At 44.9% G+C, this 12,301-nt stretch overlaps 3 protein-coding genes across 6 annotated transcripts in view; 2 read left to right on the top strand and 1 right to left on the bottom strand.

The window, feature by feature from the left end:
* Positions 1-2,252, top strand: part of SGF29 (SAGA complex associated factor 29) — a 36,002-nt gene extending 33,750 nt beyond the window's left edge. For all 3 annotated transcript variants that reach the window (XM_074558000.1, XM_074558002.1, XM_074558001.1), the window contains one exon: positions 1,861-2,252. In XM_074558000.1, the coding sequence (XP_074414101.1) occupies positions 1,861-1,977 (117 nt within the window). In that variant the 3' untranslated portion in view covers positions 1,978-2,252. The remainder of the gene's footprint in view (positions 1-1,860) is intronic.
* A 520-nt stretch (positions 2,253-2,772) lies between these two features.
* On the bottom strand, positions 2,773-7,402 carry SLX1A (SLX1 homolog A, structure-specific endonuclease subunit). 2 transcript variants are annotated; one of them, XM_074558003.1, is made up of 5 exons: positions 7,194-7,402; positions 6,246-6,297; positions 4,993-5,295; positions 4,174-4,304; positions 2,773-3,026 (listed from the first exon to the last, which is right to left on the bottom strand). In XM_074558003.1, the coding sequence occupies exons 1-5, from the start codon at positions 7,358-7,360 to the stop codon at positions 2,909-2,911; spliced, it is 771 nt and encodes a 256-aa protein (XP_074414104.1). In that variant the 5' UTR covers positions 7,361-7,402; the 3' UTR covers positions 2,773-2,908. The 2 variants fall into 2 exon arrangements, with proteins under 2 accessions (XP_074414104.1, XP_074414105.1); XM_074558004.1 differs by lacking the exon at positions 4,993-5,295.
* Positions 7,403-8,211: 809 nt separating this feature from the next.
* BOLA2B (bolA family member 2B) lies at positions 8,212-11,117 on the top strand. Its single transcript, XM_074558005.1, has 3 exons — positions 8,212-8,369; positions 9,386-9,480; positions 10,830-11,117. Exons 1-3 carry the CDS (start codon positions 8,229-8,231, stop codon positions 10,933-10,935), a joined length of 342 nt encoding a protein of 113 aa, XP_074414106.1. The 5' UTR covers positions 8,212-8,228; the 3' UTR covers positions 10,936-11,117.
* Positions 11,118-12,301: the final 1,184 nt, after the last annotated feature.

Below are 12,301 nucleotides of genomic sequence, written 5' to 3' on the forward strand. Positions count from 1 at the left end.
AGTTGCCATTTAAGGGGTTGCTAAGGGGTGTGGCTTGTTGCTAGGGTGGTGTTACCATATAAGGGAAATGCCAAAGCCTTGCTTCATGAGGGATTGCTAAGAGGTGTGGCTTGTTGCTAAGGTAATGTTGCCATATAAGGGAAATGCTGAGGTAGTGCCCTATGAGGGGTTGCTAAGGGGTGTGGCTTGTTGCTAGGGTGGTGTTACCATATAAGGGAAATGTTGAGGTAGCCCTGTACCCCCAAACCACCTGCTTCTACCGGGCCCTCATCCACGCCCCGCCCCAGCGCGTGAGTTTGACCCAAAATCCCCCGAAATCGCCCCAAAAATCCCCAAAAAAATGAAGATTTTAGGTTAAAAATCAAATTCAAAATGGCCGCTGAGAGGGCGCTGAGGGAGCTTGGTTGCTAAGGGGCGTGGTTTGTTACTAGGGTGGTGTTACCATATAAGGGAAATGCAGAGGGGTTGCTAAGGGGTGGGGCTTGTTGCTAGGGCAGTGTTGCCATATAAGGAAAATGTTTAAAGAGTGCCCTGTGAGGGGTTGCTAAGGGGTGTGGCTTGTTGCTAAGGGAGGTGTTACCATATATGGGAAATACGAAAGCCTTGTTTCATGAGGCGTTGCTACGGGGTGTGGCTTGTTGCTAGGGTGGTGTTACCATATAAGGGAAATGTTGAGGTAATGTCTATGAGGGGTTGCTAAGGGGCGCGGCTTGTTGCTAGGGTGGTGTTACCATATAAGGGAAATGCAGGGTGGTTGCTAAGGGGTGTGGCTTGTTGCTAGGGAGGTGTTACCATATATGCGAAATACGAAAGCCATGTTTCATGAGGGGTTGCTAAGGGGCGTGGCTTGTTGCTAGGGTGGTATTGCCATATAAAAGAAATGTTGAGGTAATGTCTATGAGGGGTTTGTAGGGGGCGTGGCTTGTTGCTAGGGTGGTGTTACCATATAAGGGAAATGTTGAGGTAGCCCTGTACCCCCAAACCACCTGCTTCTACCGGGCCCTCATCCACGCCCCGCCCCAGCGCGTGAGTTTGACCCAAAATCCCCCGAAATCGCCCCAAAAATCCCCAAAAAATTAAAGATTTTAGGATAAAAATCAAAATCAAAATGGCCGCCGAGAGGGGGCTGAGGGAGCTTGGTTGCTAAGGGGCGGGGCTTGTTGCTAGGGTGGCATTGCCATATATGGGAAATACAAAGGCATTTTATGAGGGGTTGCTAAGGGGCGGGGCTTGTTGCTAGGGTGGTGTTGCCATATAAGAAAGTTTCAGAGGGGTTGCTAAGGGGTGTGGCTTGTTGCTAGGGAGGTGTTCCCATATATGGGAAATACGAAAGCCTTGTTTCATGAGGGGTTGCTAAGGGGTGTGGCTTGTTGCTAGGGTAATGTTGCCATATAAGGGAAATGCTGAGGTAGTGCCCTATGAGGGGTTGCTAAGGGGTGTGGCTTGTTGCTAGGGTGGTGTTACCATATAAGGGAAATGTTGAGGTAGCCCTGTACCCCCAAACCACCTGCTTCTACCGGGCCCTCATCCACGCCCCGCCCCAGCGCGTGAGTTTGACCCAAAATCCCCCGAAATCGCCCCAAAAATCCCCCCAAAAATGAAGATTTTAGGTTAAAAATCAAATTCAAAATGGCCGCCTAAAGGGGGCTGAGGGAGCTTGGTTGCTAAGGGGCGGGGCTTGTTGCTAGGGTGAGATTGCCATATAAGGCAATAATGAGTCTGTGCCCCCTGAGGGGTTGCCAGGGGGCGTGGCTTGTTGCTATGGACAAGTTACCCTATAAGGGGGTAATTTGGGGGCGTGGCTTCTTTCTAATTTGTAATTTTTACCAAAAATCTCAAATTTTTCCCCAAATTTCGCAGCCCCAGGACGATTATTCGGTGCTTTTCGAGGACACCTCCTACGCCGACGGTTACTCCCCGCCCCTGAACGTGGCCCAGCGCTACGTGGTGGCCTGCAAGGAGACCAAAAAAAAGTGAATTTTGGGTAAAACGAGCCAAAATTCAGGAAAAATGACCCAAAATTTGAAAAGAGTGGCTTGGAATTGTGGTTGGGGTAGGGAATGGGATTTTTGGGGGGTAAGAATGGGATTTAATGGGGGGAAAAAAGGAAAAAAAAATTATTTTTGTAATGGGGAAAATTGGATTTTTTGGCAGGTAATTGGGACTTTTAAGGGTAAAACATGGGAACTTTTAGGCGGGAAAATTGGGATTTCTTGGGGGGAAATAAAAGGTATTTTCATAGGGAAAAATAAGGGTTTCAGGAAAAAAAAGTTGGGGATTTTTTAGTAAAAAAATTGGGATTTTTATGGGGGAAAACTGGGGATTTTTGGGGAGAAAATTTTGTGTTTTATATGGGTAAGAAGAGGGTTTTTTTAAATTGAAAATTTGGGATTTTTTTTGAGAATTAATAAGGAGTTTTCTAAGTAAAATTTGGAATTTTTAAGGGGAAAAATTAGGAATTCTTAGGGGAAAAACTGGGAAATTTTTTTGGCACATTCAAAGTATTATTGGGGGTAATTTGGGCTTTTGAAAGGTAAAAATCGGGAATTTTGAGGGGAAATGTGGATTTTTTTTTTGTCAAAATTAATAAAAAAGCTATAAAATTTGAGGAAAAATACTGAAAATTTTTAGGACAGTTTGAAGGACCCCAAAAAATAAAATGGAGAAAAAAATTTGGAAAAAACAAAGGAAACAGGAAAAGAAGTTTAAAAAAAAGGGTAAAAAAAGTGAATTCCATCTCTCAAAATGGCCGCCAAAAGGGGGAGGGGCAAAAGTAAATGACATTATAGGGGTGTGGCCCAACAAAGCCACACCCCCAAAATAATAAGAAACAAAATAATTTTATTATTTAAAAATTTATTGCGAATAAATAAATTAAAAATGTTAAAAACTCATTGTGGGTTTGGCTTCATGTAGGGGCGGAGCTTGGGATGATGACATCATCAGGCTCCACCCATTCCTCTTCAGGCTCCGCCTCTCCCCGGCAGCGACGAATCAGATCTCCCCATAGAAGGTGGGTGTGGCACCTGGGGGTGGAGTCAGAGTGAGGACAAGCTCCGCCCATATCAAATTTCCTTATAAGGAAAATAGTCCCCTAGCAACAAACCCCGCCCCTTAGCAACCATTTTAAACCTTTCCTTGCAAGGAAGATCGTCCCCTAGCAACAAGCTCCGCCCCTTAGCAACCACTAAAGTTTACTTATAAGGAAAATGCACCCCTAGCAACAAGCGCCGCCCCTTAGCAACCACTGAACAGTTTCCTTATAAGGAAAATGCTCCCATAGTAACAAACCCCGCCCCTTGGCAACTATTGAAACAATTACCTTATAAGAGAAACACTCCCTTAGCAACAGGCTCCACCCACAAGAGCTTCATAGCAACAAGCCCCGCCCCTTAGCAACCATTTAGTGCCTTTCCTTATAAGGTAAAGAGTCCTTAGCGACATGCCCCGCCCCCTAGCAACAGGGTCCTCCATCTGGCAGCCATTTTGGAACCTTTCCTTATAAGGAAAATGCTCCCATAGCAACAAGCACCGCCCCTTAGCAACCACTTAAACAGTTTTTTAATAAAGAAAATATTTCTTTAAAAATAGGCTCCACCCCCTGGCAGCCATTTTAGAGCTTTTCCTTTTAAGGAAAAGGAGATTTATTAACAAGCTCCACCCCTTATATGCAAGCCCCGCCCCTTAACAATTACTCAGAGCCTTTCCTCATAAGGGAATAAGGCCTTAGCAACAAGCCCCGCCCCCTAGCAACAAGCTCCTCCCCTTGACAGCCATTTTGGAGACTTTCCTTTAATGGGAAAGGAACTTTTAAGAAGCCCCGCCCCCTGGCAACTTTTTTGAAACATTTCCTTATAAGGAAAAGCTTTATTAGAAACAAGCCCCGCCCACTGGCAGCCATTTTGAATCCTTTCCTTATAACGAAAAATTCTCTTAGAAACAAGCTCCGCCCCCTAGCAGCCATCTTGGAATTTTTCCTTATAAGGAAAAAAAGAGTTTAGAACAAGCTCCACCCCCTAGCAGCCATCTTGAAAATTTTCCTTATAGGGAAAAAAGGGTTTAGAACAAGCCCCACCCCCACCAGCAGCCATCTTGAACCCTTCCCTTATAAGGTAAAAGATTCCAAACATTAAGCCCCGCCCCCAAACCCTAGCCACACCCTTTTTTTTTTACCTGGGACAGGCTCCTCCCACTGGCAGGAGCTGCAGCGGCTCCGGGGCCAGGAAGAGCCGGGCCAGGCACGAGGGATGGGCGGCCATCTTGCACAGGGGGCGGGGACAGCGCAAAAGGGGCGTGGCCTGTGCCTAAAACATCAAAACTCTGAAATTGCTGCTCAAGAAGCAAAAACTTGCATAAATTTAGATTTTTAAAGGTTTAATTGATTTAAAATCACAGATATTAATTAAGGATTCGTGGAGCTCCGCCCACACGTTTTTAGGCCATGCCCACAAATTAAAATTTGCATAAATTTACATTTTTTAAGCAAAAATTTCCCCTAATTTAAACTTTAATTCCTCTGATTGCCACACCCCATTTATGCCATGCAAAAAAATTTAAATACCTTAAGCCACGCCCCTTATATCCCTGTCCTTTTAAGCCACACCTCCTTTTACCATAAAAAGCTTTAGGCTCCTCCCACTTTTTATTATACCTAGTTCAGCCCCACCCATTTTAAGCTTTGCCTACTTCAGGCCACTCCCATTAGGCCACACCCACCTTAGGCCCCTCCCACTTTTAACACTTTGTTTATGCTCCACCCTCTTTACACTCCTCAATTTAAGCCACGCCCCCTTATGCCCTACCCACCTCATTAAAACCCTCTAAACTCCACCCCCTGTTATGCCACACCCATCTTAAGCCCCACCCACAAAATTAAAGCAACTTTAGCTCCTCCCCTTTTAGCTTCACAGTAATAAACTCCTCCCATTTAAGCCCCACCCACTTTAAACCCCGCCCAATTTTGTTCCCACCCCCTTAAGCCACGCCCCTTACCTCCCCACACAAGCCACACCCCCAATTCTCTTCCACCACCTCTTGGCTCCGCCCCTTTTTCCTTTTAAGGCGTGGCAGCCCCGCCCCTTCCTCCTCAACCACGTGAGGGGGCGGAGCCAATTCCAAGGTGGGGCGAGGTGGGCGGAGCCAGCGGATCCTCAATGGGAGGCGGGACCAGGGCGGGGCCAAAAGGAGGCGGGGCAAGAGGCGGAGGGCAAAGCTGATTTGCTGCTCCCGAGGGCGGCGAGTGGGCGGGGCCAAGAGGCAGCGGGAGGAGTTTGGGTGTTGCCACGCCCACTCGAACTGGAAAAAAAGGGGCGGGGCTTAAGTAAATAGCATTTAAATACATGGGGGAGGAGTTTAATTGGAAATAATGAGGTGGGAGGGGTTTAAATGGCAGAGATTTTAAAAGTGGGAGGGGCTTAAAGGAGATTTGAATTAATTGGTGTTAATTAGAGATTTGGAGTGCTAATTATAGCTATTAATTGTAATTTTAATAAAGGACTAATAGGTGTTAATTAGTGATGACTTGATGTAATTAGGCATTAGCAACCTCTAATCAGCATTTAATGGGCGTCAATTAACAATTAATAAATGTTAATTAATAAATGTTAACTAGCAGCTGGATTATTGATTATTTTTCTAATTGATGATATTATATATTAATTACTCAGTTATAATTATTATATGAGTCTAATGGATGCTATTAGCGTAATTATTGCCAAAATGGTGCTAATTAGTGGCTAATAATCACTAATTAGCACATAATAGGTGTCAATTTTTAATTAATACCTGTTATTTTTCAAGGGTGATAATTATATTTATTAGTTAAAGGATTGATTATGAATAAAGGCAAGTAGATTAGAGTTAATTAATGCTAATGTAATTAGTACTTATTGTAAATCAGGTGGCTTTTAATTAGTGATTAATTAGTATTTATTGTTTGGAAATCATCATTTACCACCTGATAATTAAATTAAATTACATTAAATTAATGGAGAAGAGAATTAATTGGGGTATAATGATGGGGGTGGAGTTTAAATGTATGAGGATTAGAAAGTGGGCGGGGCTTAAAGAAAAGAGGAGGAGTTTGAATATTTAATGAGGTGGGCGTGGCTCAAAATGTGGGGTTAAAGGTGGGAGGGGCTTAAATGAAAGAGCATGTATTTAAATGAGGTGGGCGGGGCTTAAGTGAAAATGGGAGTTTGAATAGTTAATGAGGTGGGCGGGGCTTAAAAGTGGGCGTGGCTCACCCTGAGGGCGGCGACGTCGGAGGGGAAGCCGTGGACGAAAACTTCCATTTCCCTTTGGTTGGAGAAAAACGGGTTTAAATGTCTCAAAATTCGTTAAAAATTGAAAATAAATTACAGAAATTAATTTTAGGAATTATTAGGATTATTTTAATTTCATTAGAAACTCTTGAAATTGTCCTTAAACCCACCAAAACCCCTTCAAACTCCCCAAAATCCCTTTTTAGTGTCTTAAAACTTCTAAAATCCCCAAAATCCACCCCAAAATCCTTTGAAACCCCCAAAAATCCCATTTTAATCCATTTAAACTCCCCCAAATCCCTTTTAAATCCCATTAAATCCCCCAAATTCCCATTTTACCCCCTAAAATCCCATTTAAATGCCATTTAACCCCCCCAAGTCCCCTTTTAACCCATTGAATCATCCCAAAATCCCCCAATATTCCCCTAAATCCCATTAAACTCCCCCAAAATCCCATTTTAGTTTCTTTAAACCCCCCAAAAGCCCCTTAAAACCCCCTAAATCCCATTTTTAATCCCATTTAAAATAACTTTTACCCCCCAAATCCCCTTTTAATCCCTCTTAAACCCCCTAAAACCCCCTTTTAATCCAATTAAACCCCATAAATCCCCCTTGAACCCCCTAAATCCCCTTTTTAATCCAATTAAACCCCCCAAAAATCCCCTTTAAATCCTCCTTAAACCCCTTGAAATCCCCTTTAAATCCTATTAAACCCCCCAAAAATCCCCTTTAAATCCTCCTTAAACCCCTTGAAATCCCCTTATAAACTCCCTGAAACCACCTTTTAATCCTATTAAACCCCCAAAATCCCCCTCGAACCCCACTAAACCCCATTTTAAACCCCCTTTTAATCCCATTAACCCCCCTAAAATCCCATTTAAATCCCATTTAACCCCTGAAATTCCCCATTAACCCCTCAGGTTCCCCCACCAGGGCCCTCTCCCGCTGGTTTTCCGCGCTCCCCCTCGGCTCCTGCCGCCGTTGTGCTGCCGGAGGCGCCGCCGCGGATCCACCGTGAACCCGACGTAGGTTCGGCCCCGGCAGCGGCCGCGGGGAGCGGCGGAACGGAGCAAATACACCGCCCTCATAGCCGCCATCGCCGGCCCACAATGCACCGCGATGACTTCCGGTGGAACGAAAGCACTTCCGCCTCGGTAAGGAGAGGATTAGTGCCTCGGAACCCACAATGCATTGCGCAATAAGCGGCTCTCATGGGGTTTTGCCTCGTTAAAAATGGCTACAGTTTTTGCCTCGGTACCCACAATGCTCCGCGGAATTTCTGAGTGAACGAAATCACTTCCGCCTCGGTAAGGAGAGGATTTGTGCCTCGGTACCCACAATGCACCGCGACCGCTTAAGGGTAAACAGATTAACTTCCGCCTCGGTAAGAGGGGGAACTTGTGCCTCGGTACCCAGAATGCATCGCGGCACGTGAGGGGATTATAAGGTATTTTTACCTCGGTAAAAATGGCGGCGGTTTTGCCACGGTACCTACAATGCATTGCGACTCGTGAGGGGCGCTTTCTATATATTCGCTCTGGTAAAAACGGCGGCAAAATGCATTGAAGAGAAAGAGGAGGAGTAGGAGGAAGAAGAAGAAGAAGAAGAGGAGGAGGAGAAAATTGACGTTTAATGCTCCGATTTCTGCCTCGGTAAAAATGGCGGAATGGTTGCCTCGGTACCCACATTGCTTTGCGCACAAAGCGGCGCTTCCGGGTTTTTGCCTCGGTAAAAAAGGCGGCGGTTTTGCCTCGTTACCCACAATGCACCGCGATTCATCTGTCTGCGATGGATTGGGGCCCGCTCCGCTCTTTCCCCGGTGTTACCGGTGCCTTTAGTGACGTCACTTGACCGTTAATGGTCCAAACTGGTTCGTACTGGTACCTCAAGTAATGGCAGGGCTTTACTTCCGCCTTGTTACCCACAATCCTTTGGAAAACATCTTTTTTTGCCTCGTTACCCACAATGAAATTCATCTGTATCCGCCTCGGTACCCACAAGTCTCCACGCGGAGCGGAAGTGACGCAGGCGGAAGCGGAAATGGAGCCTCCCACAGCCGAGGAGCTGCGGCTGCGGCTCCAGGAGCGGCTCCAGGCCGAGCACGTGGTAATTAATTCGTTAAATAATTGATTAAGCGTTAATTACCGCTGGCAGCAGGTTCATTATCCTTAGACGGGGTTAATTAGCCGGAATGGCGGTTAATGAGCGGTTGGGGGTCGGCGGGGCTGGGGTTATATAGAGTTTATTAGGCTAATTAGGGTATTAATAAGTACTGGGAGGGGTTAATTAGTGATGGGAGGTGGTAATTATGAGATAGAAGGGCATAAAAGGGGCTTAGTTTATAGCACTTTTTATGATCAGTGCTTAATAGGGGTTAATAAGTCAATGTTAATAAAGGCTATATTAACTCCATAAGTGATTTAATTAGTGCATAATTGCCTCCTAATTAACCCCTATTCGCTGTTAGTTAGTAGGCAATGGTAGCTAATTATCAATTACCGGCTGGTAATTAGTAGTTTGGGATTGTTAATTAGTAGCTAGTGGGTGGTAATTAGTAATAAAGCATGATAATAAGAGTGTAACGGACGTTAATTAGCAGCCTTTTGGTCGTAATTACTAATTAATGGCTATTAATTAGTGATTTGCAGCTGTCAATTAGTTTTTTATCGGTGGTAATTAGTGAATGAGGGTGGTACTTGTATTTATAATTAATTGCATTATATATTGTTAATTACATTGCAGTTTTATTAGAAGTCTAATAGGTGTTAATTAGTGTTAATTTTTCTCAAAATTATGGTAATTAGTGGTTAATAATTGTTAAATAGTTTTCATATAATGTTAATTAATACTTAATTGGTGTTAATTAGGGGTTGGGGAGTTAGTTACATTAATTTTATATTGATTATAAGTAAAGGTGAATGGGTGGTAATTAATAATAATTAATTGATTTTGATTAGCGAACAATTAGCATTTATTCTTTTCTAATTACCAAATAACAACCAACAATAACCACACAACATTACTTAAATATTAATTATAAAATAATTATAAACAATTATTTTTTGTGGGGTGCGCGGGGGAGTTAACGAGTGCTAATTAACGCTAATTACCGCTAATTGCAGGAGGTGCAGGACTCCCCCGAGCTGTGCCAGGGCAGCTTCCGCGTTTTCGTCGTTTCCGGAATTTTCCGCGGCCTCAAAACCCTCCAGAGGCACCGGTGGGGGCGGGGCCTAAAAGGGGGCGTGGCCAGATGGGGCGGGGCTTGCATTGAGTGGTTGTATTGGAAAAGGGGTGGGGCTTAAGTGGGATTTTATAGGAAAGGGGTGGGGCTGAAATTGGTTGGGAATAGGGAAAGGGGCGGGGCTTCAGTGAGGAAATGGGCGGGGCCTTAGGGGGTTAAAGTAAGAGAAGGGGCGGGGCTATAATCGGGTTTTAATGGGAAAGGGGCGGGGCGTTGTGCAGTATAAATAGGGGAAGGGGTGGGGCTTAAATGGGAATAAAATAGGAAAGGGGCGGGGCTTAAATGTGGTTTATTTGGGGAAATGGGCGGGGATTAATGCGGTTTATTTGGGGAAAATGGGCGGGGCTTAAATTAGGAAATGGGCGGGGTTTAAATGGTTGGTTTAAGGAAATGGGTGGGGCTTAAATATGGGTCTAAATGTTTATTTGTGAAAATGGGCGGGGCTTAAGTGGTATTTGAATATGTAAACGGGTGGGGCTTGAGTGGGGTTTAAATTTTAAAAGGGGCGGGGCCTAAATTGCGTGAAATAGGAAATGGGCGGGGCTTAAATAGGGTTTAAATTCATAAAGGGGCGGAGCTAATTGAGGAATAAATTGTAAAAGGAGGGGTTTAAGTGGAGAAATGGGCGGTGCTTAAATAAAAAATGGGCGGGGCTTCAATGGGGGAAAATGCGAAAGGGGTGGGGCTTAAATGGAAATTTAATGGAATAAGGGGCGGGGCTTAATTGGGGTTTTAATTAAGAATTGGTGGGGCTTTAATGGTTTTTTTTGAATGGGTGGGGCTTAAATAGAATTCAAATGAGAAAATGGGTGGGGCTTAAATGGGTTGGTGGTGAGGGAGTGGGCGGGGCTTAAGACGGGGAGGATGGGAATGTGGGCGTGGTTTACCTGGGTTGGGATGAAAAAGGGGCGGGGCTCAAACTGGGTTGAAATGGGTAAGTGGGCGGGGCTGGAATAGGGTATAAATGAGAAAGGGGCAGGGCTTGAATTTTCTTATAAGAAAAAGGGGAGGGGCTAAAATATGCATAAATAACAGGGGCGGGGCTTCAATTAGGAATGGGGAAAGGGGCGGGGCTTAATGGGGTGGGCAGGGCTTAATTTGGGTGTGGCAAATGGGGTGGGGCTTAAAGGGAATGAGAGGGTTAATGGGAAATTTTAATTAATGGATTAATTATTGGAGTATACGGGGTTAATACAGGGTTTCAATGACTGGAATAATTAATTAAGGGATTAATTAAGGAATAAAGCGAACGGGATTAACGAGGGTGTTATTAAAATATTTATTAGCTAAATAACAGTGCTAATTAGCGACTAATTAATGTCCAGGCTCGTTAACGAGGCGCTGAAGGAGGAGCTCAGCCGCATCCACGCCCTGGAGCAGCGAACCCTGACCCCGGAACAGTGGGAGGAGGAGCGCGGCTCATTAGCATAAATTTGCATACCGAATTCTCCCATCTCCGCTTCATCTTCATGGATTTGCATAAATTAGCACAGCCTGGCTCTGATTGGTTGATGCCACGCCACGTTTAGGGCCTTAAATGGAGATTGAAGGGGGCGGTGCTTCAGCTCATTTGCATTAATTTGTATAAAGGCAATAAACATTCCTCATTTGCATATCGTGTTTGTGTCATCATTGAGTAAGAGCGGCTTTGATTTTGAGTTGATTTGCATAAATTTGTATGCATACAAAAATATTTCTCATTTGCATATAGGGGTGATGTCATCCATTGGTAATGCGTAGCTTTAATTTTATGTTGATTTGCATAAAATAAATATTTCTAATTTGCATATTGTGGTTACATCATCCTTAGATGAGGTTGGCTTTAAGGTTGGATTGATTTGCATTAATTTACATAAAAGCAATAAATATTCCTCATCTGCATAGAGTGTTGATGTCATCCTTGGGTGAAAACAGCTTTGGTATAGAGCTTATTTGCATAAATTTGCATAACCGCAACAAAATTTACTCAATTGTATGTTGTGCTGATGTGAGGACAGCTTTTAGGTGGCGTTGATTTGCATAAATTTGCATAATTTAGGGATTTTGGGGGGGGGCAGCGCCTATTTAAACCCCGACAATTTCTCCGTTTCCGCATTGCATTGTGGGTAACGAGGCGGAAAGCACCTCTATCAGCGCAGTGCACTGTGGGTACCGAGGCACTTCCTCTAAAACCAGGAAAATTCTTTGTCCTCGCGATGCATGGTTTGTAACGAGGCGGAAGCAGCCGCTGCAACCGCAATGCATTGTGGGTACCGAGGCGAAAATTAACTCCCAGTTTGGGCTCCCAGTTTGGGCTCCCCGTTTGGGCTCCCAGTGCTCCCAGTTTGAACTCCCAGTTTGGGCCCCCAGTGCTCCCAGCTTGAGCCCCGTCTCAATTAAATCGCGGAAATTCCTCCCGCGGTGCATTGGTGGTAACGAGGCGAAAGCAATCCCTGTGTTTTCGCAATGCATTGTGGGTACCGAGGCAAACAAAATCTTCCTTATCCAGCGGTGCATTGTGAGTAACGAGGCGGAAGCAACCCCCCTTATTCCCGCACTACATTGTGGGTACCGAGGCAAACCAACACTTCTTTAACCCGCCGTGCATTGTGGGTACCGAGGCGGAAGCAACCCCCCTTGTTCCCGCACTGCATTTTGGGTACCGAGGCAAACCAACACTTCCTTATTCCGCGGTGCATTGTGTTTACCGAGGCGGAAGCAACCCCAATGTTCCCGCACTGCATTGTGGGTACCGAGGCAAACCAACACTTCTTTATCTCGCGGTGCGTTGTGGGTAACGAGGCGGAAGCAACCCTTT

Source organism: Zonotrichia albicollis, chromosome 24 (genome assembly GCF_047830755.1).
Source record: "Zonotrichia albicollis isolate bZonAlb1 chromosome 24, bZonAlb1.hap1, whole genome shotgun sequence".
Classification (NCBI taxonomy): Eukaryota; Metazoa; Chordata; class Aves; order Passeriformes; family Passerellidae; genus Zonotrichia; species Zonotrichia albicollis.

What these genes read in the sequence shown, in the direction of transcription:
- SLX1A (XM_074558003.1), bottom strand. Translation starts at nt 7,360, where the DNA reads ATGGCGGCTATGAGGGCGGTGTATTTGCTCCGTTCCGCCGCTCCCCGC. An exon ending in ACCAGCGGGAGAGGGCCCTG is followed by an intron (nt 6,298 to 7,193) that starts GTGGGGGAACCT and finishes CTCCAACCAAAG; the next exon opens with GGAAATGGAAGTTTTCGTCC. An exon ending in GGTGTGGCTTGTGTGGGGAG is followed by an intron (nt 4,305 to 4,992) that starts GTAAGGGGCGTG and finishes TTGATGTTTTAG; the next exon opens with GCACAGGCCACGCCCCTTTT.
- BOLA2B (XM_074558005.1), top strand. Translation starts at nt 8,229, where the DNA reads ATGAAATTCATCTGTATCCGCCTCGGTACCCACAAGTCTCCACGCGGA. An exon ending in GGCTCCAGGCCGAGCACGTG is followed by an intron (nt 8,370 to 9,385) that starts GTAATTAATTCG and finishes CGCTAATTGCAG; the next exon opens with GAGGTGCAGGACTCCCCCGA. An exon ending in AAAACCCTCCAGAGGCACCG is followed by an intron (nt 9,481 to 10,829) that starts GTGGGGGCGGGG and finishes ATTAATGTCCAG; the next exon opens with GCTCGTTAACGAGGCGCTGA.